The sequence below is a fragment of the Equus quagga genome, chromosome 1, assembly GCF_021613505.1.
Source record: "Equus quagga isolate Etosha38 chromosome 1, UCLA_HA_Equagga_1.0, whole genome shotgun sequence".
NCBI lineage: Eukaryota > Metazoa > Chordata > Mammalia > Perissodactyla > Equidae > Equus > Equus quagga.
Genome location: NC_060267.1, coordinates 168,143,270 through 168,171,052, shown reverse-complemented (window position 1 = coordinate 168,171,052; position 27,783 = coordinate 168,143,270). Strand labels below are relative to the sequence as shown.

Below are 27,783 nucleotides of genomic sequence, written 5' to 3'. Positions count from 1 at the left end.
TAAAACCAACAATAATTTTTATTTTATGTTCTGCAGAGGTGCCACCACCAAACTGTGAAGGCAGACAAACCACTCAGGCCAGTGAGAGCAGAGGGAAGCTTATGGGTCACGTGAGCTCCCATCTCCATCTGGTGGTGACCCCACCTCTTGGGCTTTAAACTCTGTGGAAAGTGCAGGCTTCCAGCAGTCCTGTGGAGCACAGCAGAGAGGTAGGACAGTCAGAATCTACTTATGTTTATTTTCTGTTGAGTGAATGAACAGTTAAGCTTGATACAAAAGCGCTCAGACCCTGCTCTCCTGATGGGTGTACCAGCCCTTCCCCCAGCGGCCTTCTCTTGCCGGCTGAGCTCCTGTCCCTTTACAGGCACTGCCGTGCACCAAGGATGGTAACATGATTTCCCTGCCCTGTATGATCCCCCACCTTGTGTCTTATAGGCAGGACTCTCACACCTGAGTCCTTGTGGCTGGAAGGAGCCTGGGAGGCATGTCCTCTCTGAGCTCTTTAGGCAGGTGAGGAACTAACATAACAAGATGCACTAAGCACCTGGCACATGCCAGTTTCTGTGCTAGGGGCTGGGAATGGAGCAGGGAGCAGAGAAGAGCAGACCCAGACTTTCTCAAACCCTCACGGAGGATATAGGTTAGGTAAATATAACCTGGGTGCTCACAAGAGTGGCCATGGACAAGCATGTTCATTACATGGGAATTATGTGGGGCAGCTGTTAAAATGCAGAAACTCTGACCCTGACACAGACTTGCTGCATCAGTATCCCTGGGGCCTGGGAATCAGTATTTTAAGGACCATGGCTCACTTACATGCACACAAAAGTTGAAGAATAACCAATCACCTTCCATCCACATATTATTCTCCCACATCTACCAAATGATTTCAAGTGTTAAATGATATCCAACATAGTTATAGTGCAAAAGTGTGTTTTGTTCTATTTTAATGCTTATAAAGCTGGTGTTCTAGATGAGTAGTATGTATGGCAACTTTGTAGTTACCAAAACTTACCATTGTTCAAGCTCTCAAGAGCAGTGCTGTATAAAAGAACTTTCTGCAATGATGGAAATGTTCTCTTTGCTCACCTATATGGAGCCACAAGTAGCTACTGAGGACTTGAATTGTGACTGGTATGACTGAGGAACTAAATTTTTTATTTTGTTTAATTTTAATTAATTTAAATTTAAATAGCCACATGTAGCTACAGGCTACCATATTGGATAACACAGCTCGGTATAAAAAGGAGTTTATCGCAGAGCAATGGGCATGTGCACGTAAACCTCTTCCTTTTCTTAGTAATAACATGGAATTCTGCCTGTCCAGGTAGATCACTACCTCAGTGCCCTGAGCCTGAGCCTGTGTCCACCTTATCATCTGCCCATACAAGTAGCCTTTCATACATGCTGAGATTACATTGTTCCCTCATCATCTCATCTTGTCCATTGATCATCTCCTGGGGGCTACAGCCCACTCTTCCTTTTGTACCCACCACCCAGAACCCCAACTGTGTTTGCTTTGCAGCTTCCCCCATGCTGTTCCTCCTACTCACTCGAGGTTGAGCACTGTTTCAAGTTAGCCACCGCCGTGAGATACTCTGCTCCTAAGTAGGTTTCATATGTTGTTGTGGGCTGAAGCTTGGCCAAACATTGTGTGTCATCCCTGAACAGAAGGTCCTTGGTGGCTGACCGGAACAAACAAAACGTGCTTGAGCAGACACTTCCATTTTTTCCAAAAAAAGTCTGTCAAATGGACAGAAAGTGCATGAGGACCTGTGGCAGTGAACAGCTGGGAACACAAGGATGGGATGGAGGAGGCTGGAAGCTGGGAATCAGCCCTGGGAAGAAAGCGAAGCTGCAGAGGATGCCTCAGGATCTTTCCACATCCCTTGCCTGGCATTCGCCCATTTTTGGCCCTGGCTCCATGCTTTCCTGAGGCCTCAAAGTCCTCTGTAGGTTCATCCTGGTCCCCGCAACTCCTGACTTCTCTGATCTGTCTTCCCCACCAATTGGCATATCTCTTGGGGGCTGCCTACAGGAAATGAGAGGACAGACACAGGTCCCTTCCAAGTGTTATTTCGAAAAAGATATTAAATGGGAGCTGTCCAGTGAGGAGTGATACAGGTAGTTGTTAGAAGTTCATGTTTGACTGAGTCTTTGATCCTATCTCGGGCAAGAGGCTTGACTACTCCAGGCTTCCTAAGATTATAAGTGAAATGAGTATTACAAAAATTTTGGCATTCCATTTAGCACCTAGGAAATGTGCATTAAATGCTAATTATCCTTATCATTTACCTTAAGAAGACTTGCAAAGATATACTATCTTAATTTTTAAAAAAGCAAACTAATGGTGAATCAACAGGCAGGAAGCCGTCGCTGAGGGGAAAGTGGTATTTGTGGGGAGAGGAGCCTTTAGGATTAGAATACTCAGGCAGCCCCTTTCCCCAACAAGGCAAGCCCTGGGTTGACTGTTCTCCCCACAGGACAAACTCCCTGAGTGTAGGGGTCCTGGATTTTTCTGGATGTTGGAATGATACCCAGTCTTCCTAAGCAAAAGAAACACAAATCTGCATTTCATGACTTGTATCAAGGATGGCCGGGAACAGGATCAGTCTCCTTCATTTAAAAAAAGGCAGCAGTGGGGAAAATGAGGGTACCAAAGAGCAAGGTCAGGGGCAAGCAGGAAGGGAGATTCTTGGACCTGAGGAAATGCAGATCGGATGGGGACTAATCTCCAGTGACCAGGAGATACAGCAGAGCCAGGCCTAGGAGATCCGGTTCCACAATCCACGGCCTCCGGATTCCAGTTCCCAGAAAGAGAATGCTGGAGTGTGGGCTGCACTTAGCCCTGAACTCCCCCGAATCATCCACACCACCCGAGAAGAGAAGGTAGGCGGCCCTTGCTGGTCCATACCTGCTGGTTGTGTAACTCTTCGCGAACACAAGCTGCCTTTTCTTTCCGTGAGACTACAGCATGATTCGGGGCTTCGGCTAGGTTGCAACTCTTATATTCAGTCACAGCCTTCCTAGTGCCATCAGGGCATAGCAGCTGAAAGTTTCCACTCTTCAGATCCTTAGCCCAATCGTCAGGGTTACGTCCTGGGGGCAGAGAAGATGGGTCAGCCACAGCTGATGGCTTTGGTCAAGGCACTCTCACTGGGGGATGTGACTGACCGACCCACTAGTGTGTGGAGGGCCTGCACCCAGTGGCCAGCAGAAGTGCGCACACTGGGTTTACAGTTATGTGGAGAAGAAGAGACTTATCTGGAGTTCCTAACAACTGCCCCTTCCAACCTGCCCCACTCAACCACGGGAGAGTGAACTATACTCTGGGGACGATGTTCAAAAAGATCTTCATTTCTACTAGATTCCAAAGCATCTGGACGTCTTGCTCTAGTGTAGGATGAACATGACCCTCTAAGCTAGTTGACAACCTCTGTGCTATACCATCTGGTACCACCAAGCAAAAGAACTTTTCCCCAGAGGCCCTTTTGGAAATGGTGCCAGTGTTTTAAAGCTGACTCACTTGTCCTAGTTCTACATGAAAGCGTGCACATGTCTCTGTGTGCACAGGTCTGTATCCTGTCTCAGTCCCTAGCTTCATCTTCTCTGTATTCTCTCTGAAAAAGAAAATCTCACCCATTCTCGGAATTTCATCTCCTTCATCCTGAGTTAATTCTCAGGTTTTCCAAGTTTTACTTCTCCCCTAAAATGCAGGATGACAATCTTTTTCTTAATTTTGATTCAATTTTCTTCACTTACTTGAACAACAAATACAGGAATTCACTATCATAAGATTTTTATGTTATCTGTATATAAAGTAACTACATTCCCCAAATGTACACTTTTAGTTTTAATAGAAAACTCCAAATTGCCTGTTTCTTTCCGACCAGTCACTGCACACACTTTCGTTCACCTTCTAACATTTCTCCTTTCCTTTCTCACCAGCCCCTCCAACTCAACACTTTCCAAATAAAACCCATCATCATTCTCTCCAAACCCATCCTGTTCTACTTAGTAATTTAAGCATTTATTCAATACTGTGTTCTCAGCCCTCTGCAAGACACAATCTTATTGAAGGGGGGAAATAGCACAAGTACCAAAAGCAAAAATTCAGGGCACAGAATAATATTTTATATTTTGTGGAACACACTCTAAATGCTGTGTGAGCTCAGAAGCAGCACAACGAGAGCACATTAGTTAGGGAAAGCTGTCAGGAGGAGGCAGGGTTTTAGGTGTGTCTTGTAACATGTGCAGGACTGAGAGGGGGAGAAAGGGATGCCTCTCTGCGGGAGGACGGAGGGCACTGGCAAGACGGAGGGCATTGGCAAGACTGAGGAACAGGTACCTGCCTGGTGTTTCTAATGGGGGAGAGGAGAACAGCCCCACTGGAACAGTCTCAGGCAATTTGGCTGAACATGTGAGGGCTGCCCAGGCACTTTTTAGTGTGGGATGGAGTGCAGAGCTTAAGCAGGAGAAAAAGTGGGTCTGTGAGGACTTATAAATGGAAATCAATGTTAATATGTGAGCCAGGGCCTGAAATAGGACAATGAAGACAAATGAGATGGGAGGTGATTCAGTTTGCATTAGGAGGGTAGCAGTGGGCATCTAGAAGCACATGATAAAAATTTTTCTTTGCAATAAAAGTAATGCTTATTTATCGTGGCTAATTTGTAAAATGCTACATAGTATAAGGAAGAAAATTTTGCAACACTTATAATCCCACAGCATCCACTTTCAACACTGTGGCATTTCTTCTAGTCTTTTTTCTATACATATAGGATGTGCAGACACATATCCACATAATTAGATCATACAGTCCACATGCTTTGGTATCCTGATTCTTCTATATCACAACACCATAGAATTTAATGAAGACATATTTTGAAGAAACAAAAACATTGAGAGACTAATCCAGGCTTGATTAGCAGGGCATATAATAAAGTCCTCACTAGGGACAGAGGCTGTGGGAAGAGGACTGGATTTTGAGAGAAATCTGAGGAGTTTGAATTTATATAGGTTGAATTTGCAATGCCAGTGTACTTTGTACATAAAAAATAACCATGTGGCAAATAGAGATCCTGGGATGTTATTTAGATGGGAGGTTAGGCCTCCTCTCTAAATTCCCTCAGGAGGTAAGACTTTTGGAGTCATTGCAAAGAGTGGAGAGTTGAGAGCCAGAGAGAGGAGCGCTACTCAGAAGAGTACAGAAAGAAATCAAGAGGTGACAAGGAACCAGTCTTAGAGTAACACTCAGGTAGCAGGAAAAAGGACCGCCCTTAAAGGAAAAAGCAAAAACGGTAGGAGGAAAGAAAGAAAAATTAGCCAAAACAATGTTCCTTCAAGCAAGTACTTAGGAACTTTTGTGTGCCACATACTATAGTTGGTGTTGGGCTATAGGAGGAGTAAAAAAGAGCTCAAAAAGTTTCTGTGGCCACAGTTTATTAAAGAATTGATGAATTCAATAATAATAGCAATATGGACACAGGATTCTATTGTGGGAAGCCAGTGTGCCATCTGAGAAGGCTTCTTGGAGGAGCTGGTGCTGAGCTAGTTCATTCTAGATGAGTTGCTGGAAAGATCTGAGGCTGGGTGAAGGGACAATGAGGGAAGGAAGGGAAGTAATAACTGCTTGGACGTAGCAGGTCCTATAAGCACTTAGTGACACAGAGGGGGCATGTGGAGAGCTCATTCTTACCAACATTTTTTAAATTTTTGTTTTTTTTTTTTAACGTCATAGTCATCCACTATTCACCCACTAGTTTTAGTACCCATTGATGATTCTTGCCTGAATCAATTATTATTATGTTGGTTGCCAAATGATAGTTTTTAACTTTATTTCTATGTTTATTAGTTAGCGTTCTATGATAAGAAAGATCTTTCCCTTTATCTTCATTGGTATAATCAGGATGGACTCCTGTATTCTTATTTTATGCAATAGGTTATTATCTCTTATTACTATTTTATTTCTTTTAACATTCAAAATGTCCCAGATTTGGCCAGTGGGAGGTCCTTCAAAATGGTTCCCGTGTGCTTTGACATGTCCCATCACTCTGAGCACTTCAGCATGATGTTCCAGGCTCATCTTATATGTTTCCTGCTCCAGCCCTAGAATCAGCTATTTTTCCAAGGGGCCCTGGTTCCTTCTATTGCAGAATGGTTCTAGAAGCCAAGATATTGGTGCTCATTCCTACTGGTGTGCCACTGTCTCTAGGTCTTCTCAGTGGACAGTGCCAAGAAATATAGGAAATAGTTATAAAGGACCTTTTGGAATGATTGACATTTGAATATGGACTGTGGACATGATGAGTCCTAATTCCATGTTAATATAAATTTCCTGATCTCACTAACTATAATGTAGGTATGTGAGAGAATGTCCTTGTTCTTAGGAAATGTGCACTGAAGTATTTAAGGAACAATGCCTGCACCTGTGGGGGGATTCCTGGGAGAGAATTCAGGGCCACTGGAACCTCATGGTCCTTAGCGTTCTGCCTACCCAGGTGAAGACTTCTGTCTTCACTAAACAAAAAGCTTGAGAATCAGAGCTCTGGAGCCTGACCGAGTCCATAACACTTCCACAAAGGCATCCTGAACACAAGTGAACCCAGCAACCCCCATTTATGGGGACAGAGGAGCATGTGCACGTACCATCAGTGTTCTGTTCGACAGTCTGGTGTTTCACAAAGGCCACATCTCCCTTCTCAACCAGACACCTGCAGAATACCAGAGAGACAGAGAGAAGAAAGGAGGTCAGAGAGACACATCTGCCATTCAGGAGGGCCATCTTATAGATCCAGGGCTGGCCATCTGAGATCAGCAATTGTGACTCCCATTCTATCACTAATCTACTATTATCACTAATCTTACATATTACTAACGTAGGTAATAAAGAAAAAGAAAACAAAACCTCTGATTTGCTTTGTAGTTATACAATCTCAGTTCCACACAGTAAATTCTAAATTTGGCAGTTTCTCCAGCAGAGCTACATCATTCTCCTAGCATCAATGCTGACATTAGAGGTTAACTTTTTTCAACAAGGCGATTCCTTACTCACACTCTGCTTTGTAAAACTGGAAACTTGTGGACTGCAAATTGTACTTAGTCTAACTCACAAGTTGGTTCTAACTAGAGAATTGGGATAACCTTTGTTTTTTCCTTCCCTACTGAGAAGTTCAGTTACAATACCACCATCACTGTGTAATTGATGGATTCATGAACTACTAAGTAACACAGGCTTGAATCAGAAAGGATAGTTAAAAAGTAGTAAGGTCATGAGGGGCATAGGTGACTCTATAAAAATGATAAACACCCCATGAAATAGGATTGTAGTTGGGAATGTAGAAATCATGTACTTTATTTTTGTATATTTCCAGGTGAGTATGGTTGTAGGTTCCCCAGAAGTGCATGGAAGGGCATGAACCAGACTGCTGACTCCTGTATTCAACTACAGGAGGGTTTCCTGTGTTGGTACTGGTGACATTTTGAGCCAGATAATTCTTTCTTATAGGGTGCTATCCTATGTGTGCAGGATGTTTAGCAGCCTCCACCAATTAGATGCCAGTAGCACCCTCCCCTTCCCAACCCCGTTGGATAAACAAAAACATCTCCAGATACTGCCAAATGTCCCCTGGAGGGCAAAGCACCCTCTGTTGAGAACTTCTAATCTGCACCCAACTGCCAGTCTTTGCTGTCTATGACAGCCAGGTCTGGAGACAGTATCCTGGGGGGGCCTGGATGCCCCTTTACACAGGGCTTTACATATGTTTGCTAAATGTGATACTGTAACACATGCAGGACTAACAGGCTAGGAACATAAGAATTTCACCTTAATTCCTAAAAAGGAATCTTGCAGGGCTGGGGTTATTATTGTATTTGTATCAGGATTATAAGACTCACCTGAAAGCCCCTGTGTAACCATAGTATCTCTCATGGTTGTTGGGTTCACACTCCTTTCCTGGACCACTTGCCGAGCCAATACACAGATTGCAGAGGGTGGAATTTCGCCTATACCCAGGGGCACAGCCTTCACGGAAAAATTTATCTGTGCAGAAGGACAAGAGGAAGTCAGCTCTTCCTAACTGAGTCAATATGAGTGGCCTTCCTCTAACACATTACAGGTGTGGATGGCCCAAGATCAGTAGAACATCCTCATTCATTCCGTGCCCAGCCACCAACTCGGGACCTGCCAGACCATAGGCTTTAAAAGGAAACTTAATTGAGGCTGAGAATAGAAGTTAGTGACCATTCAAATTCAGGTGAAGGGGATTCCATGGGCTCCCTGACAGTGTCATCACTTATGTAAAGAGAGATGAGATGGAAACGACGTGAAAGTCAATATAAAAGGGATAAAATGGAAGGTCTCACGCCCTGAACTTGTGCCACCTGTTTTCAGATGTTTCCTTCCCCTGCCACTTATTAGAAGAGCCTGTAACAGCACTTAAAACTCCAAGCTCAAGAAAGGGCTGGGGCCTTTTACCCACAGCTCAGTGCTCTGCCATGGCTGCGAGACTGCCAGGAGGCTTGGGAGAGCAGCAGTGGCGCCCTTGCTGGTGGGGAGCCAGGACTTCTGATGTCGCCCCACCCACACTTTGCTTCCTGTCAGATTGGTGTCAGAGAACACCCCAGTGCAGAAGCGTGACCTCATCTCCAAGTCCCCACACACACAAGACATGTCTGGTTCCTAAGCATCTTCAGAGGCCTCTCTTTTTAAAGCAGTTGCACATATTTGAGGCGGCCAGGAGGAAGTACTCAGGAAGGGTAAATGAGAACCCTTAGAAAACATTGGTCCGTGGCGAACTTACACATAGATTTTTAGGGGGTGGAACTAAGCTTATACCTGAAAATATTCAGAGGACACAGAGAATAAACTGATTTCCAGTGAGACTCCCGGGACCTTCAAGAGACCTGAGGATGCTACACACTTAGGTTGCCTAGAACGCCCTGTGGCAGGGATCGCAGATGTCCACCCACTAGCCATTTTCCCTTGTTCTTTAGTAACAAAGATCTGGTTTTGGTTTTTGTTGAATTTCTTCCCCATTAATTTTTTAGATATATAGACATAGAGATATAATTGACATATAACATTAGTCTCAAATGTACAACATAATGAGTCGATATTGAGAATATATTGCAAAATGATCACCACAATAAGTCTAGTTAACGTCCGTCATCACACATAGTTACAGATTTTTTTCTTATAATGAGAACTTTTAAGATCTACTCTCTTAGCAACTTTCAAGTATGCAATACACTATTATTAACTGTAGTCACCATGCTGTACATTAAATCCCCAGGACTTATTTATTTTATAACTGGAAGTTTGTACCTTTGACCTCTTTCACCCAGTTCACTCACCTTCCACCCTCTACCTCTGGTGATCACCAATCTGTTCTCTGTATCTATGAGCTTGTTTTTTTTTTTTAGATTCCACATATAAGTGAGATCATGTGGTATTTGCCTTTCTCTGTCTGACTTATTTCACTTAGTGTGATGTCTTCAAGGTCCATCCACCTTGTCATAAATGACAAGATTTCCTTATTTTTTATAGCTGAATAATATCCCATTGTACATATACACACTGCATTTTCTTTACCACTCATCCATCAATGGACACTTAGGTTGTTTCCCTATCTTGACTATTGTAAATAATGCTGCAATGAACATAGGGGTGCATATATCTTTTCAAGTTAGTGTTTTTGTTTTCTTTATATAAATACCCAGAAGTGGAATTGCTGGATCATATGGTAGTTCTACTTTTCATTTTTTGAACAAAGATCATGTTTTATTTGAGCAGAAACATGCCAGACTCTTTTACAGCGAAGTGTGACTATGCACCTAAGATCTGAGCAATGAGAAGTTACTTGAAGTAATTTGGTTAGATTTCCTGCATGGTTCCTTTAATAAGGTGACAGCAGGTGGCATATACTTCAAGTTACCCTTACTCCTTGCTCCTTGAGGCCCTCTGGATCATGGAAGCAATGGCAACCATGGGTGACCTTGAAGATAGGGGTCTCATGCTCAGAATGGAGGAGCAGAAAGAGAGAAGGAGCCTGGGTTTCTAGTGACAACACCAGCCATGGACTGCTCACCTCTGGTCTTTTTCATGAGAGAGAAAAGTAAATGTGTATTCACTTAATCACTTAAATGTATATTCACTGCAATCGAAAAGAACCATTCTGATTCAGCTCCCCAGTCCTACCATCCCTTTTAGATATTTCCTTGAGGTTCACTTTAACCAAATTGTACTACTGTAGACCCAAGGCCACAGCCTTTTTCACCATACCACTCTCTCCCCAGTACACCTCTTTCCAGCCTGGCACTGACCACAGCATGCTCCCGGGATTCACTCACCGAATTCACAGTGCTTGATCTCGCTATAGAGCAGGCCCATGGGGATGTTCCAGCCGGCGGTTCTATCTACTCCAGTGTGACAGGACTTCTTGCCTTTCAGAGAGTTCCAGGTGAGGTCAGGACCTGATGAGGACTTAACCACGGCCACAGCATAATACGCTAAAAGAAAGACACCAAAAAAGGAAGCATTAACACCTCCGGGCCTTCCAGAATGTCTGTTTACAATCAAAGCCTGCCATCTCTCTATGGAATCAAAATTATCCCAAATCATTCCTTCTCTCTTTGAAAGCGTCTTCCCAATAACTGACTGAAGTGAAATATAAGCCACTCTGTCCGGTGGAGATTAATCTGAACTCAAAAAACAAAATAGTAAGAATACATTGTCATCAGAGCAATGGCTGGTGTGTAACCCTTCCCCAAAAGCATAAAGCTACTAAAGTTATAAACCAGTAACTCACCCTCCACTGTGGAATATCAGAGGAATGGATACTGAAGAGTACATGTAACTCCAACATTTTATACTTAACAATTATTAGGAAAGAGTAGGAAATGACCAATATACTACAAGGAATATTCTGGTCAGATACTTTGTGATAAGGAGAATACAGGTTTGCATCAAAATAAATATGCAAAGTGGAAACAGTCAAAACCAAGACAGCTGCCATCTTTAGCAGAGAATACATGCTGGTCTTTAAAACTGGGAATAGAACATCAACCCATGATTTCAGTTTTCCAATGTTATTAATTCAGGAAATGGTTTCCAACAGAACATAGATATGTCTTATTGTCCATGGAATAAGAATGAGTCTATTTTCAGCTAACAAGCGTGGCTCTTAAGGTGATGGGGAGAGGCTGGCAGGTTGTAACTGGGAGAAGTGACAAGGGCAGACTTGCACACTAATGGCTGCAGGGTCTGAGCATAGAGGCTCCGGGGCCTAGTGCTCACCTTGGTAAGATTTCCTGTTTTGCTCCTGCCCCATCTTTCCAGATCCACCCCCAGCAAGAGCCCTGGGTGAGAGCCAGGTTGGCCTGGGTTCCTGAGCCCAGCTGTAGCTGGGTAATTTCATGCTCCTAGACATCTGCCTGTGTGAGCCTCTCTCCTCAGCCCTGCCAGGCACATATATGCAAGGCTCCTCGACTGGGCTAACCCTCATCTAAAAGTATGCCGGCATCATGTAGTGCGAGGCAGTGAGGAATAGTGGGGAGGGTGTGGATTTGCTTACTGGATATAGGAGCCTAGGCAGCTTGTAAACTCTGAGCTGTTATATCCTTAGAGGATAACAATATCTACCTAATAGGATTAAATGAGATATCCTATGTCTAAGTCATGGCAAGTAAATTGGAATAACCATCATTATCCAACACTATCCTTCCATGATTCTTTTGCATTCAAAAATTGGTGTCTTCTATTGCCCTATCTACTAGTGATTTGAATTTTATACTTACCTTACCCTTTCTCCCCCAAAATGGGAACTTACCTTTTAACTCATGAGATTACCAATCCCAACTCACCTTTCTTTGCTGTGTCCATACCACATGGACGGCCAGGATCAGTTTCTGAAGAAGAAAAACCTAAAGAAGTGAGTAAACACTTATTTATACATTGGAAATCATGCCTTTCCTATATTGTAGCTCAGAATAAAAAGAGCCAGGAAAACTATCTACATATCACCAATTCCCAAAAAGTCCAGGTTCCCTGGATTATGCAAATTCACTTTAGCTCGCTGGCCTCTGGAATTTAGCCAAAAATCAGGAATTTCAAGTTTCCTGCTCTGTCTGTCCTGTGACCACTCTACCTGAATCCCTGTACCAGGCCAATAGGAGAAGTGTGAGTTTTGGACGCAAGACCTGCCAGGAATCCCAGCTGTCCTTTGCAGCCGAGTCACTTTTAGCCGGAACTTCCCAGTGCAAACCCTCTAATTCCCCTGGTGGAAGGTATGATAGAAGGTCCCGTCCTTCAAGATAACTGTGGGAATTAGGGATGAGGGGCGTCTGAGCCTGAGAAGTAGGAGGTACTCAGTAAGCAAGACTTTTTTGGCCCATGTGGTATGAATTAGGCTGTGATTTTCCCATCTCCTCTCTCCATGGCCCAGAGGAAATAAAATACTGAGAGGTACCCCCTCCACTTACGATAGTTCTCTGCCAGGACAGGCACCAGACCACACTTGCCCGCTATGTAGATGAAACCTCCATCCAAACTCATGGCATCAGCTTCTCCTTTCTGCAAAGACACAGCACATCAAGCAGATGAAGAGAGGCCACCTCCTGTCCCACTTGCCCTTCCAGCCGTTTCCTTGAAGCAGCCTTCCCAGCACAGGTCATGAAGGCCCCAGGAGACAGCAGGTGCTAGTTCTGGACCCCTAAAGGATCAGTCAGATGCACCCAGCATAGACAACAAAAGGTGCTCTCATTTTCACCCAAACCATCATCAGCTGATGATCAACTCTGGGTGCCTTGCTTCGTTTCATCAGGAAGAAAGACCCACATTCAGTCCTCATGTCCTCTTATAGGACACACTGTCCCAGAGACACTCCCACGACACTTTTCTGACACCAAGAATTCTCATTTGTAAGACAGACAAGTGGAGTCAAGGATTCAAGGCTGTGTCTGAGGGCTAGAGCGCCTCCTGATGGAAGCTCCAGCCCCAAATCTTGGCCACATTGGCTAAGTGCTATTTCAGTGCTTGATGCAGATGAGATGTTTAATGAATGAGTAAAATATACTCAAATGACCTCATTCTCAGATTTAATGAGCCCTGAATTACAAAAATGCTTAAATTCAAAAAGATTGCCAAGTTTTCCATTGGGCCTGGCAATATACTTTCCAGGATTACACCCTAAAGGAATAATCAGATATGTGGGACACTATTCAGGTAAAATGTGTAAGTGAGTAAAAACATGCAAGTATGATTCATAATAACAAAAGGATAGAAACAGACTAAATGGTGTTATGGATAATATTGATACAAGGCTAAATAAATTGCATCACATCCACAACTATGAAATAGATTACAGGGGCCGGCCTAGTGGCACAGCGGTTAAGTGCACACATTCCGCTTCTCAGCAGCCCAGGGTTCGCCAGTTTGGATCCCGGGTGCAGACATGGCACCGCTTGGCAAAACCCATGCTGTGGTAGCCGTCCCATGTGTAAAGTAGAGGAAGATGGGCATGGATGTTAGCTCAGAGCCAGTCTTCCTCAGCAAAAAGAGGAGGATTGGCAGTAGTTAGCTCAGGGCTAATCTTCCTCAAAAAAGAAAAATAGATTATAACATTTTTAATCATGGTTTCTAAAAATGACTTGTGACATGGGAAAAGCTCACTAGATATCAAGTGAAAAAAGGTTAGTAAATTGTGTATATGATATGATCCCAATTAACAAGATTTTCTCTGTGTCAGAAGATTACAACTACATCTTATTTTCTTTTCTAAAAGCAAACACGGAATGCTCTTGTGATCAAGAAAGCTAAACTTCCACCTGCTCGCACAATCCACATGGCCTTATCGCACTGGTCACAGCACACTGTGGGTCTCAGGCACGCCCACACCGCGGGCCCGCCTCCGCTAAGCAGACACTGCTTAGTCGGCCCTCTACTGGGTGGTAACACGAGAAGGAAACGGAGCCCTAAGGAGCCCTTTAGATCCACGAGCTCAAAAGATCTGAAGCTCCTGTGCGGCTGGACTCTCACAGTGAGGGCAGGGTTCCTGGGAACCCAGGGTTCACATCATTCCCAGGAACGCTCACTCAGCCCTTGGCCCAGGCAGGCAGCAGTGGAAGGGATGCTGCCCTACGGAGGCAGGAGTGACGTACCACAATCTTGGCAATGCAGTCTTCGGTGGACTGTGCTGACTCACACTCTATCTTCCCTCCACTGTTTACACTCCACTCGTCACACTTGACCTTCTCATGGTGGCCTATTGCACACCACTTCACCTTCTTGCATTCGTCCTTTGGGACTTCTGGGCCTAGGGCATAAGAAAAGGAAGCAGAAATAAGAAGAGGGCCCAGAAGTTGCCCTCCAGTTATGAAGGTTACTGTCTTCAGGCAAATGCTGGAATTTGGCAGCAATACACCAACAGGTCCATTCAAGGAATTAAGCTCTTAGAAAGCAAAGATAATAACAATCTCTTGCTTGACTTATCATTTAGAGTTAGCTTAAAGTTATTTCTTCTGAGAAGCCAACCCTCCTCCTGACCCCTGGGCACTTTATCACTTCAGATTAGATTTTTCCTCTTCTTTTTGAAATAGTACTTAAGCACCTGAGCTGTTGTTATTTATTTGTTTATTGTTCATTGTTCCTTGTCTGTTCTCTTCAGGAGAACAGAAGCCTGGCCAAGGCAAGGGCCACGCCTGTCTTGTTCTCCACAGCACCCTCATTGTTCAGGGCAGCACCTGGCTCATGGTCAGCGCAATAATGTCTGCTGAATAAAGGGACACTGTTCAAGAATAACTTCCCCAGGGAAGCCTTCTCTCAACTCCAAGACCTGTTTTCCTTTGTTTTTATGGTTTCGTAGGACTATGATATTTTGTTCTGTTTTTTTTTTTCTTCTTCTGAGCAGATCTCTCATTTTTAATTGGTCTTTCAACAGAGTGACTATTCATTGAACATTTGTCTTCTCCACTAGTGAGAAAGTTCCATGACAGCAGAAGCTGATATGTGTGTATATGCCCAACACCTAGCACAGTTTATGTATAGATGGTCCATAAATATCTGTTGAATGAATGAATGATTAGACACATCCCCAGTGAAATTCAGGACCAGGATTGATGTGTCTAGAGCTCCAGCTTCACTCTGGCACATGTTGACCATAGTATTGGCTGCAGATGTGCAAGTTTGTAGCAGTTTCATTCTATTTGACTTACTTTGCACCAGGCTAATTGGCTTCACAAAGTGGGCAGGGCGGCCCTGACTCATATAAGGGAAATGATGCTGATATCAATCCAAGTCATCTTAAGCAGGAATTTCCCTTAATGCCCTTTGGGGATGTCCAGGCCCACCTCATGATGACTGATGTCATTTAGCATCCATCTAACACTGGGCGGCACAGGCAGGGCAGATAAAGGAATATCAGGGCAGGCGTTCGGTACCTGGAAAGAGTCTATCACTGGTCCCCACCCTCACCAGGTTTCCAAGCTCCTAGGGTGACATGATCCTTCTCAAGTACTTACGTATATCTTCCCTTAGATTCCGAATAGCAGTGACATACTCATATCCAAGGTACAGCCAGGTGTCCATCGCAGGGGGAATCCTTAAAAAGCCAAGGGCAGAGTCCTTAAACAGCAGGTCCTTCCCATGAGGGGAGCTGAAGAGATGGAAGTCTTTAGATTTTTCTGTGCCAAAATGTTCCTGTTTATAGTAAAACACAACAGTGAATGGCTATAGCGACAAGGCAGGCTGCAAAATGGGACTGAGGAAAAACAATATTCCCAGAAAACTGAATTAAGGCCACGGAATTTTCAAGATGCCAGGAGAGAGGGCAGTCAGGCCTGCTCTTTCCACCCAGTACCTTCTCCACTCACAACCCTCTTGGGGCCACACCACACCATTTCCCTGAACGTGGTTCTGTGCCTGTCTCCCTGGCTGGGTCGACAGCTCACTGAGTGCAAGAAATGCATCTCCTTCAGAAGCTGACACTGTGTGATTGCCACTTAAACTCTTGATGGACAGATGGGAGGGCTGTACAAGAGAAAGTTGGGTCAGTTCTGGAATCCCCCTACTCTAGGAAGTAAAACCGACTGTGCTTGCCTTTGCTGTCAGGCTGAGGGACATCAGGAGAGAGATCATTTCCTTCTGGGGAGGTGATGGAAGGCCTCACGGGGGAGGAAGTGTTTGCTCTTGGCCTAGAAGGCCTGGTTTATATGGAAAGAAATGGAATAGAACAATAAGGAGCATCTTCATGTCGCTGGTCCAGAATGAAAGGGTCTGGCACATGATAATGCAGGACCAGGCTCTGTGTGACTCTGAGAGTAATCCCTGCTGGGCGCCTTTAGACGAGTGGATGATGTGTGGCATGGTTCCCACTGTGTCCTGAAAACAGAAGGACTTCTACAGTGGCAAGAAGGGAATGAAGGAAAATGTCCCAAATCCAAACAGGAGGGAGGATGGTGGATTCAGTACCTGGGCCTGGTTGAGAAGCCCCCAGATCAAGTCCTCCTTGCCGCCCACACTTCGGGCCACAACGGCATGGGAAGGGATGCTGGCCAGGTAGCAGTCCTTGTATTCATCCACTGACTTCCGGGTGTTGTCCCTGCAGAGCAGCTGATACTCGTCTCTGTCAGCCTCTTGTGGCAGGTTCTCTGGGGGAGGAAAGCCCAGATAAGCCGACGGCAGGCAGAGCCATGAGGTGTGGTGCCCTTCCCCTGCCCTTGTAATCCCACTGCATCATGAAATGTATGAGCTGAGAGGCTTGGGGCAATCACTGAGGCCAGAGAACATAAGGAAACTGACTTGTTCAAGATCCCACAGCCAGTTACAAGCAAAGAAGTATCTGATGCCCAATACAGGTGTGACCGCCCCACACCCCACAGTAGGTCTCATCTCAGTAGGCCGACTTCAGGCCAGGGTTGGCCAGACTTGCCCCCAATCCTTTGCTGTGGCAACAGTGACCAGGAGGAAGGGTCCCTGTGTTCAGGAGGTTGAATGATGGAAAGAGGCCCAGGAATCCAGATGGGGACTGCACAGCCTCACAGCTCTGCACAGGTGGAAACCCAAGTAATGATAAAGGAGGAACACACTATGCTCATGTCTGACTCTTGAGCATGAAAAAGGGGACAAGAGAAAAAAGAAGAGGGGCTGGCCCCGTGGCCGAGTGGTTAAGTTCGTGTGCTCTGCCGCAGGCGGCCCAGTGTTTCATTGGTTCGAATCCTGGGCGCAGACAGGCACTGCTCATCAAACCACGCTGAGGCAGCATCCCACATGCCACAACTAGAAGGACCCACAACGAAGAATATACAACTATGTACTGGAGGGCTTTGGGGAGAAAAAGGAAAAAAATTAAATCTTTAAAAAAAAAAAGAAAAAAGAAGGCCCACTGATTGGTAGGGGATCTGCAAATTCTTCTGTCACTCACCCAATACTGTTGAATGCTTGACAAAGGCCACGTCCCCAGCGCCATCCGCCAGGCACCTGTGGGGTAAAGACACTTGAGGAGGGTTCCTGCAGGGCAGGCCCGTCTCCTCAGGCTTGAAGGTCTGATCACACTGTCCAGCCTTGGGACCCACAGCTGAGACAGCACCATGGGGCGCTGATATCCAGGGTACCACTGAGATGGGGGATGAGCCCACAGGAGCTGGAGGTTCCTCACCATGTGCCCCAAAGCAGCAAAAAAGCACTGAAGATATTTTAATTCAGAAAAGAGTTTTCAAACTTCTGAAATGGAGAATAAAGGAATAGTGTCACCTGAGGAAGGAGGACCCTTGGCTGGCTATAAAACTCAAGGATATAACCAAGGGAAAAGAGGGAGCAAGAAATCAGCCACATGAGCTGTCTGCACAGGAGTAGTGAGGGGAGGCAATAGAGAGGCCAGTGCATTGAGCAGAGGACACTGCTACAACAAAAAGCAGAGGGTCACTCACTGAAGAATGGCCCAGACACTAGGGACATGGCTGTTCCCTCAGGTTCTGCCTAGGCCAATGAGAGGAGATACTGGCCAGGTTTGAGGGCTGTGGGGAAACAGAAGGGGTCCTCCGAGAGGGCCTTCCTTGTCAGTGTCACATGAAGGGAGCATATGCTAGCCTGGCCTGGGGAGTCCCAGCTGATCGCTGAGTCACTGGGAGAGGATTAGTCTTCCTGGATGCCCCTGTTGCAGGCTGGGCTCTGCCATGGGCCAGGGAGGGTCTCCCAACCTAAGGACATTGGGTATTTTGGTGACCGTGGAGCAGCAGTCGGTCTCACTCACTTGAAGGCACCTGAGTAGCCAAAGTACGGTTCGTGGTTGGAGCAGGCACACTTGTCTGTCCCTTTCCCCACACACAGTTGACACAGGTTGGGGACAGCTGTCCGATCTGCACAGGGTACGCAGCTGCCCGCGAAGAAATTGGACACTGCTGCTCAACACAGAGACATGGAGCACATGGTGTGAGCAGCCTGGCCAGGTGCAATTACAGCTCCAGCCCAGGCTCATTCAGCAACAGACAGTGAGCAAACCAAAATCAGTACACCCAGTCCCAGCTTGCCCTTTTGTGTGCTCCTTCTTCAAGACCAAGCATTTCCAAAACGGGAGAGTTAACCCTTGTCATCCTACCTTCCTCCCTAAGAACCAGGCCTGTGCCTGCCACCAACCAAGACCTGTCCTAGGTCGCTGTCAGCCCCTTTTGCTGCCTTGTCAGACTGAAACAGCTCAAAGAGAGGTCTCTGGGAGCTATGGCCTGGAGAGGTGCAGGCCAAGCTCATGGCCAGCAGATGTCCACCAGAAAACCCTCTAGGAGAATGAGACACACTGGGCCACAGACAGGAAAGCACCCTGGAGAAGCAGACAACAGGGCCCAGCAACCTTGGCCCTGACTGAAGCCCTCTGTCAAGCTTCATCCCCTTCCTCCCACTGCTCAGGACAGCCCCTGGTGGGGTGTTGGGAGCTCAGAGAAGAAAAGATTCAGCTGACACCCCCCAAGGGCTGCTGGTGCAATAGACCTGCCCATTTAAAGCTGGTTTACTTCCCACTTCCACCCCCAGAGTCATCATACATGATCTCCTGATGGTGTCTGAGTGACCCCAGTATGGCCTGTGGGGGCATCTGAAGAAGAGATGCCTGCCCAAGGGCACTCACCCTCCTCCCTGCTTACCTTTCTGAAGAGATTCACGTGGCTCAGGCAATTGCCAATAAAGTAAGCCAATGGGGATGTTCCACCCAGCAGACCTGCCAAGGCCCGTGTGGCAGGACTTCTTGCCTTGGAGCTGGTTCAGCTGGAAATTGCTGTTCTTCTTCACCACGGCCACAGCATAATAGTGGGTTTGTGGCTCTGCAAAGGGATAGCAGGAATGAAAGACCCTCAACCTGGGCCACAGGGGAACACTGCTGATCACTACTGGGCTCCTGAGTAGGGAAGGGTAACTCCCAGGCCACACTTACATTGGGTTGTAAAGAGGGAGGGATCAGAAAAACCTTCCTAGGCTTACAGGGAAAAGAAAGGACAAGAGGGGGACATTTGTAATAACCCTCCAGGCAAATACAGGGGCAAGAAAGCCACATGCACATGTGCCCCAAATGCGCTCACCTATTCTGGCCCTGGAGGGTGTCGGCCCACACTTACCAACCCAAGCCCACCAAGAAACTGGGGTTGTGGCACAGAGGCCACATTGCTAACTCCCTCTAAGTATTTCCTGTCCCCTGAAATAGGCCCAGGGACAGTCAAGTTGCTCTCGGGAGAGAGGCAGGGCTGTCGAGGCTCTGAGTGTGTTTTTCTGTGTGGTCTCTCCCCTGTGTGTGGCACCTATCATCTGAAGGACTCCTCTATACAGCTCTAAACCACAGTAATTGGGTCAGGGTGCAAACAGCCTGCACTGTTTCTCCCGGGAGCATATTTCCTGTCTCAGGAGGTCAGTGTCCAGAGCACCAGTCCTCAACCAGCCCAAAGTCCCAGAGGCCTTGAGTTGTACTGCGGGGGCTGACAGGGGCCCTCATTCCCTACTCTCTCCCCAATGGGGAATGTTCCTCACTATCTAATCTCCATTACCTGCCTGAACAAGACAAGACTCAGCGTCTACCAGGAGAGAACAAGGGCCACAAACTCCTTCCTGGATCCCCAGGGAGAACTTACCAGTTTTGGACCCATAGAACTCTGCCACTACAGGCTTCAGGTTGTAGGGGGACAGGCCAGCTTCGAACACCAAACCTGCATCCAACGTCACAGCATCCGCTTCGTTATCCTGAAAGCGAACAGACCAGACCTGGATGAAGCCCTCACTTCCAAGGAAGGCCCACCTAAACCGGGGCAAGTAGGGGTGACTGGCGGAGCTTCTTGGATCTGGGGCCAGAGGAACCCGCAGCTTCGCCAGACCGTGCACCGCACCATGGGCTTCGGTTGACTCTGCCTCTGTGGTGAGGGGATTTGGCCGCCATATTCCTATTCCTCCCACATAGAGGAAGGAATGTATCATTTGTCTCTTCTCCCTGGTGAGGAATCTGGCTCTTGGCCCAGACACCTATGCGTGATCTTTCAAGATCCACCCGAATTACAGAGGCTTTACCTGGCAGGCCTCATGGGGGAAAGCTGCTCTCCCGGCACCAGACGGGGTGCACAGCCCACGCACTACAGGCTCTGAAGGGGGTTGCAGTCAAGGACTCGGGGCCGCCTGCCAGGCCGTGCTCATACACATGTTTACAATGTGAGCTCAGTTGCTTCCCTTTGGTGACCTCTTTATCTTGGGCCTTCTGCTGAGGTCCTCCTCAGGCACTCTGTGAAGCCCTCCTCATCGGTGAGGGGAGCCTTGAAGACACTTGTCTCCACTCTGATTCAGTACTCAGTTCTTTTCCTTCCTTTCCTGGGTCCCAACAACTGCAGGAGTCTTTTCTTCAAGGATTCAGCACTTTCTCTGGGTTTATCTTCTTGCTTATACTATGAACTAATGGTTGAATGCTGATTATTACTTCTCTTATGGCTCATTGTTCATTTAATAGACTATTCAGACACATCACAGGTCACCACTGTTCAACTCAGCTCCATTTTAAAGATTAAAAAACAGAGGCACAGAAAGTTTGTCACTTCACCAGGCCACATAGCTAGTAAGTCACAGAGCTGGAATTTGAATCTAGGTAGTCCGAGTTTATTCCATTACACTGTTACTTGCTGCTTTTTAATTTTTTTAATTTCTGCTTCTACTAACTCTCATCTTTAAACCAACAGTTCCTTGAAATATTATAGGTGCCTTCCCACCAGGTCTAGAATTTATTTTCTCTTAAAGTGAGAAGCACTATCTTTTGTATATATACTTAATAACATATTTTTATTGCCTTCTTTTCTTGCTTCAAATATCGTTAATCAAATGATTTTTCTAGAAGCCTTTGCCAGTACCCTATGAATAGTTCTTACTGGTTAAATTACAAGGCAGGAAACAAAGCTCCATCATGTGTCATGTTATAGGTAAGTAATAAGACAATAGTATTTCTTGATGTATACCTGAAATTTATATAATGTTGTAAACCAATGTTGCCTCAATAAAAAAATAAATTTAAAAAAAGAAGAAAAAAGAGACAATAGTATTTCCAAATGAAATATAATATTAATAAAAGCCAAAGTATATGTTTGTCTAGCTGAAACTTTTCTTTTAAAGGTTGGGGTCGTTTTTGTTGTTGTTTTATTGTAATAAAATACATAAGATAAAATTTACTGTTTAACCATTTTTAAGGGTACATTTTAGTGCCATTAAATACATTCGCATTGGTAAAGGACCCTTCTCTCCCACAATTACATACAAGATATGAAACAATCTTTGTGGCTTTCTTGGTATCACAAAAGGTGGGTGTAACCTCCAGAGACTCATGCCACCCACCCCACACAGCACAGAATACAAATAAATGAGCAAACCAACAAGAGCTTTTCCCAGAGCAGTGAGGTTGGGACTTTCTTGGCCAAGACACCAGGATCCTGAACAGGAATCACTGGAACCTCAGGGGTTCAGGAACCCAGGAGCCAAGGCCTGACTCATGGGATCCATTAGAGCAGCAGGGGTTCTGAGAGGAACCTGAACCAGCAGGGAGGGGGAAGAAGAAAATCAAGCGTGACCTTGCAGGTGCAGACAACCAAACTCAGAAGAAGGTGAGCTGCAATGTGTGGGCATCAACAGGAGCAACAGGCTTGGGCCCTCGAGGTGGTGGAGCTTGGAACTGTTGGATGCGAGGAGAAGAGCTACCAATGAGGTATTTAGTTTTACGTACAAAGTGAAGGTTACAACCACATAGATAAGCATAGAAAAGGAAGTTATCAGGAATAAAAAGAAAAATTATTTAAACTAGTGCTTCTAGAAACAAAAAATATAACGAAATAAAAAAATGAATGAATGAGCAACAAGTTATTAGACATGGTTAAAGTGAGAATTAATGAACTGGAAGCTATAGCTGAAGAATTTTTCCTGGATGCTGCTAAAAAGAAGTGCGGATGATGGAAATTATGAAAGAAGGATTAAAAGATAATGAAGGCTAGATTAAAGAAGGCCTAACAGGTGTCTTCTTGGAATGCTGGAATTAAAAAAAAAAAAAAAAGGGCAAGATTGAAGACAAGGCAGTATTTAAAGAGACAATGGCTGCAAATTTTCCAGAACTGATGAAAAACATGATTCCACAGATCCAGTATTCCCTAAGCAGGATAGGTACCAAGATTTCCACAACTGCAAATATTATAGTGAATCTGTGGAACACCACAGATCAAGGAAATGAAATCTCAAAATTATCCAGGGAAAAGATGATTGAAAGAATGACAGGATAACACCAGACTTCTCAAAACTACCATGGAAGTCAGGAGACAGTGGAATAATATCTTAAAACTGTGAAAATGTCATACTGAAATTATACATTAAGCAAAATTACCATTTAAGAATAAGGGGGAGATTAAAGCAGTTTCAGAGAAAACAAACAAGCAAGCAACTGAGAGAGTTTAACACCAAGAGATTGACTCTAAAGGGTCGCCAAAAGACCATATTTCAAGAAGGAAACATCTCCCAGAAGGATGGTCTGAAACATGAGAAGGAACGGTGAACAAATCAAAGGGCAAAATGTAGGTAAATCCAAATATTCTCTCTCTCTCCCTCTTTCTGAATTTCTGGGTGTGTATACACACACACAGACATAAACACATGCACAGACACACACATACAAACACAGACACAAATATATTTACATATAGTGCCTACAAATACGTGAAGTATTTACATGTGGGGTTAAAAATGATAGATATAAAATATTAAATAGTAATATCTAAAGAGGGAAGAGGGAAATCTGAGCCACTGTATTCTGGAGTCCTTTTATTGTTTGGGAAGAAGAGTCAGGATTCTTTTACTGTAACACTTTGGTAAGCTAAAAGTATACAGTAAAAATTAATGGGAAATCATTAAAGAATTTAAATAAAGAGTTTAAATTCACTACTAGTGCGGGGAGAGTGGAACAAAGAGAAAACGATGCAAGTGAACACACACATGTACAAACTCAATTTTTAAAAATCAGAAATCAGAGGGAAAGCAGGACTAAGAGAAATCAAAAAGTCATATGGCAGAAATAAGTCCGAATTTATCAATAAAAACAATAATTATTAAAGCTCTAAATTTACCACATAAAATAAATAAGATTGTCAGATTGCGTTAATAAACAAAATCTAGCAATATACAGTTTTCAAAAGACACACTTAAAGCATAAGCACACAGAAAGTTGAAAATAAAGGAATGGAAAAAGATAGAGGAGGGGAATACTAACCAAAAGAAAGTTGATGTAGTATTCTAATATCAGAAAAACAGAGTTTAGTCAAAAAGCACTGCCAGAGATAGCGATTATTTCATAATCGCAAAATATCAACTTCACCAAGAATGATATGGTTATTCTCTCATACACTGCTGCTGGGAGTGGAAATTGACAGAACCACATTGAATTTGCTTAAAAATCAAAGGCACTTGGCATTGTCTTAAAAATCAAATACTCACATATCCCATGACACAGCAAGTCTACTACTACGTATATATTCAGAAGAAACTATTCATACTGTGTCTCAGGAGATTTGTATAAAAATATTCCTCAAACCCTGATTAGAATAACAAAAAATTGGAAACAATTCAAATGCCTAATGACCAGAAAAGAAAAAATAAATTGTGGTACACTAACATAATGGACTATTGTCGAGCTGTGAAAGTGAAGGAACAATAGCGATATTCAACAGCATCAACAGGTGAATCTTAGCATCATATTGAGGAGGAAAAAGCAAGTGTGAGAAGACAGCACACAGTAATGTGATATTTATAAAATTTTTTAAGAAGCAAAACTATATAAGTCTTAAAACTAGAATAAAAAGCAAGAAAGTTTTAGGATTCTGTTTGCTCAGGGTGGGGAAACACATAGGTAGTCGTACGTGGGGCCAGTGGGTTATGGCCCTCCAAGTGGCACCATTCCCACAGAATCCAGTGCTGCTGAACAGTAGGCCTGGAAGTAAGGTCCTGGCAATGATGAAGCTTTGAGAACCTGTGGTGGGTTCATGGATAGTATTATTTTATATTATTAACATTTTCAAAAATAAAGAGGGGCATGCATGGACCAAAGCTGAATGTATGTCATCATTCCAGAGTTATTATTAAGCCATGATAGTAACTGAGGTCCAATTAAAACGCACACACACACCCCCCAAACCAGTTGTTTATACCAAATCACTGATTTTTCAAGTTAATCCTGCTCCATCTGGCTGAGTCTACCTCTCCCACCTCATCGCTCCTGCCAGCCTCCTGCTTGCTCTGCTCCTGTCACCCTGGCTTCCCTACAGCAACTCAAAAAAGCCCAGCTCTCCCCCGTCTCAGGCCCTTTGCACATGCCCTTGTTCACTGCCTGGCGTATTCTACCCATGGCTCTTGGCAGGCTTAGCCACACTCATCCCTGCGGTCTCAGTTTCATTGCTTCCCTCTCAGGGAGACTGTCACACCCAGGCCAAAGCAAGTTTCCTCTGAAAGTCTCTGTCAGAGCATTCTACTCTTTCCCTTCATTGTACATCACACAATTTGAAATTACATGTTTACTTGTTTGCATGTTTTTCTTCTCTCCTTACTAAACTGTAAGCTCCTCAAGAGTAAGGACCATGTGTATTTAAATTCACCACTGCAGCCCCATTGCCAAGCACAGGGTCTGACCCATGTTCAGATGTGCAGGAACAGTGTTGAAGGAGTGAAGAGTATTTTGGAAGATCTACAAAACAAAGGGATCAGCCATCACCTGCAATGATACCATATTCCTCTTCCCTGGGAGCATCATCCATCTACTTCCCATGATGTATCAAGAACTTCCAAAACCATGTTACATGATAATTTTGATAGCAAACATTCCTGTTTTTTCCCTTGAGTTCAGAGAACTTAGGGCCTCAAAATAGTTCCCTGTCAGAGCCTGCTGGATTTTGCTTTAAGACTCGTTAAAATGACCACAGCAATTTCCATTTCTGAAGTAGGTTTATTAGCATTGAGGGCTGACTGCCCCACACATCAGCCTCCTACCTGTGAGTAAAGAATTGTTCCAAAACAGCAGAAGAAAGAGAAAGTACCGGTTTTCTTCCACTCTCCTTTAGGCAGCAGCGACTTACCGCAATGGCCTTGATGCACTCCAGGTAGGAGGTTCTCTTCACACAGGCGACAAGAGGAGGAGCAGGAACAATGGTTTTCATACTGTCGCGGAAACTGGCGCACTTACTGACCTCATGATTTGAGACGGTGCACCATCTCACAGTTTGCTCCGCCAGACACAGCCCTATGGGAGAGAGGCCAGAGGTCCCTGTGCCAGTGGGAGAGACAGCAGCCCCCTCTGAAGAGTCTTGAAGGCTACATTCCTTCTGTCCTGTTTTCCTCCCACTCCTGTCCATGAACACCACAGGGCACAGGTTCCACTACATTCTGAGGCTGGGGACAAAAGAAGGGAACCCTAATGGCCTCCCAGTTTTCTGCTGACCACCCTGTGTTGGCCAGAGGGATGCCACCTTAACCATCAGCTTGCAAATGGAGACCACAGTCTGCTCCTCTGTGTTCTCTGTGCTTTCTTTGCTCATCATCATGGGACTGCCATGCGACATAAGCCTTATCAGTGTGGACAGGGCATTTTTTGCCACTTCAAGACATTGGCTCAATACCAAAACTCTGGGAAGTCAGCAGGGTAGGAACAACCATTTTTAAGAAATAGGGCAACTGTGCTCAGAGAGTGTTGCTTTACCCAAAGTCACCCAGCCTGTCAGTGGTCAAGACTGGCCTTGAAATCAGGCCTCCAGATGTTGGTCTCTGCCCAGGGAAGAAAAGAAGGTATCGTTCTGAGTTATCTTCCCTCTGCTTGGCCAGTAAACAGGGGTAAATGATTGATGAGATAATGAATTTGCCTGTGACACTCATGTGTCATCCTCTGTTGCAGGAATAACTAGAAACTCCACATATTCAGTGGTTCTCTCTGTTTCCAGTGACCCCTTCCTCAATTTTCACCAGTCTTCTTGGCTGCCATTAGAAGAAAGCTAAAGCCAGCCATGTCTGTAGCTATTAAAACCCCTATGGTTGCAGACATGTTGTCCCCATCATGTGAGCAGTGGCACTGTCACCAAAGCCCTCTGTCATCTCCACCCTCTGAGGATCCACAGCACAGGGCTGACTGAGGAAAGGTGATGAATATCCGAAGCACAAAGCAGGAGATGGGAGGGCAACAGTTCTCCAGGATGCATAAGGAGGGGCCACAGGGAACTTACTGCCCCAACCACCCTTTGTCCCACCTGTCCCATGGACCATCACAGGAGGCATGAGGAGTCAGTGGCAGACCCTTCCCAAACCGCCCCTCCTGAGGTCCTACAGGCAGGAATTTGTCCTCGGTCACACATTTGCCTTGCACAGCCCTATGAGCCACTCTGAGGGGGAGGGGACTAAGGCAAGTAATGAGGGGCCGACTCTCAAGGGTAAACTTTTTCAGGAGAGACATGACTAAACATGGACGTCTCCAAAGGTGTGACAAATGCACCATGAGTGGCAGGCATAAGTTGATGAGAGTGGGAGAGGCCATGCAGTGACAGGTCCCACAGCAGGCATGTGTGCCGGCAACTCCGCTGGTGCCTGGATCCACGCCTCATCTACCTTGACCTGACCCTCCCAGGCCGGCGCTGGGCCGCCTCTCTCACTGGTGAGGAACCAAGAAGTCTGGCTTCCAATCCCATGTTCCGAACTCCTGGGGGCCCTGGCTCATTAGCAGGACAACATCAGCACTGGGGGCACCCACCGGACACCAGATTGCCAAGGGGGGACATCAGACCCACGGAGTCAGATCCAGGGATGCCTTGAATGCTACGCTAAGCAGTTTGGACTTGCCTAGGAGGCCGCAGCGAAGGGATCTGATAAACCGTGAAGAAAGTGCTCTGTTTTACTGTATTCCACCACTACAAGATTTACTGGACAACGAGGAGGAGGCAAGGAGAGCATGAAAAGGCGGCAGAGGCACCAGCGGGACCAGCAGGTGCGCGCAGGCGCAGTGCCGGCCCTGCGGCGGTACTGAAGGAGGTGCAGGGGTGCCGGGAGGAGGAGCGAAGGAGAGGGCCCTGGGCTGCCAGCCCGAGCGCGGAGCCCAGAGAGTGGTGTGGCGGGGTCCGGGGTGCAAGGGGCGCCAGGGCCGGCGACTCTGCGGGCCTTCCCCGCGCCGGCACTCACCCAGGACCGCGCAGGCCAGCAGGGCGCGGATGGCGAGCCTCATCCTCCCTGGTCTGCGGCGCGGAGCGGCGAGCACAGACTGATCGGCGTCTGTGCCG

At 45.6% G+C, this 27,783-nt stretch overlaps 1 protein-coding gene across 1 annotated transcript; it reads right to left on the bottom strand.

Moving 5' to 3' along the window:
• LOC124227256 (serotransferrin) lies at nucleotides 1-27,783 on the bottom strand. The gene is made up of 17 exons (XM_046641109.1): nucleotides 27,686-27,783; nucleotides 25,603-25,766; nucleotides 20,104-20,212; nucleotides 19,129-19,305; nucleotides 18,246-18,393; nucleotides 17,418-17,473; nucleotides 16,466-16,644; nucleotides 15,517-15,694; nucleotides 14,158-14,312; nucleotides 12,481-12,571; nucleotides 11,863-11,922; nucleotides 10,351-10,509; nucleotides 7,897-8,041; nucleotides 6,649-6,713; nucleotides 2,915-3,099; nucleotides 1,554-1,743; nucleotides 1-189 (listed from the first exon to the last, which is right to left on the bottom strand). The coding sequence occupies exons 1-17, from the start codon at nucleotides 27,726-27,728 to the stop codon at nucleotides 155-157; spliced, it is 2,139 nt and encodes a 712-aa protein (XP_046497065.1). The 5' UTR covers nucleotides 27,729-27,783; the 3' UTR covers nucleotides 1-154.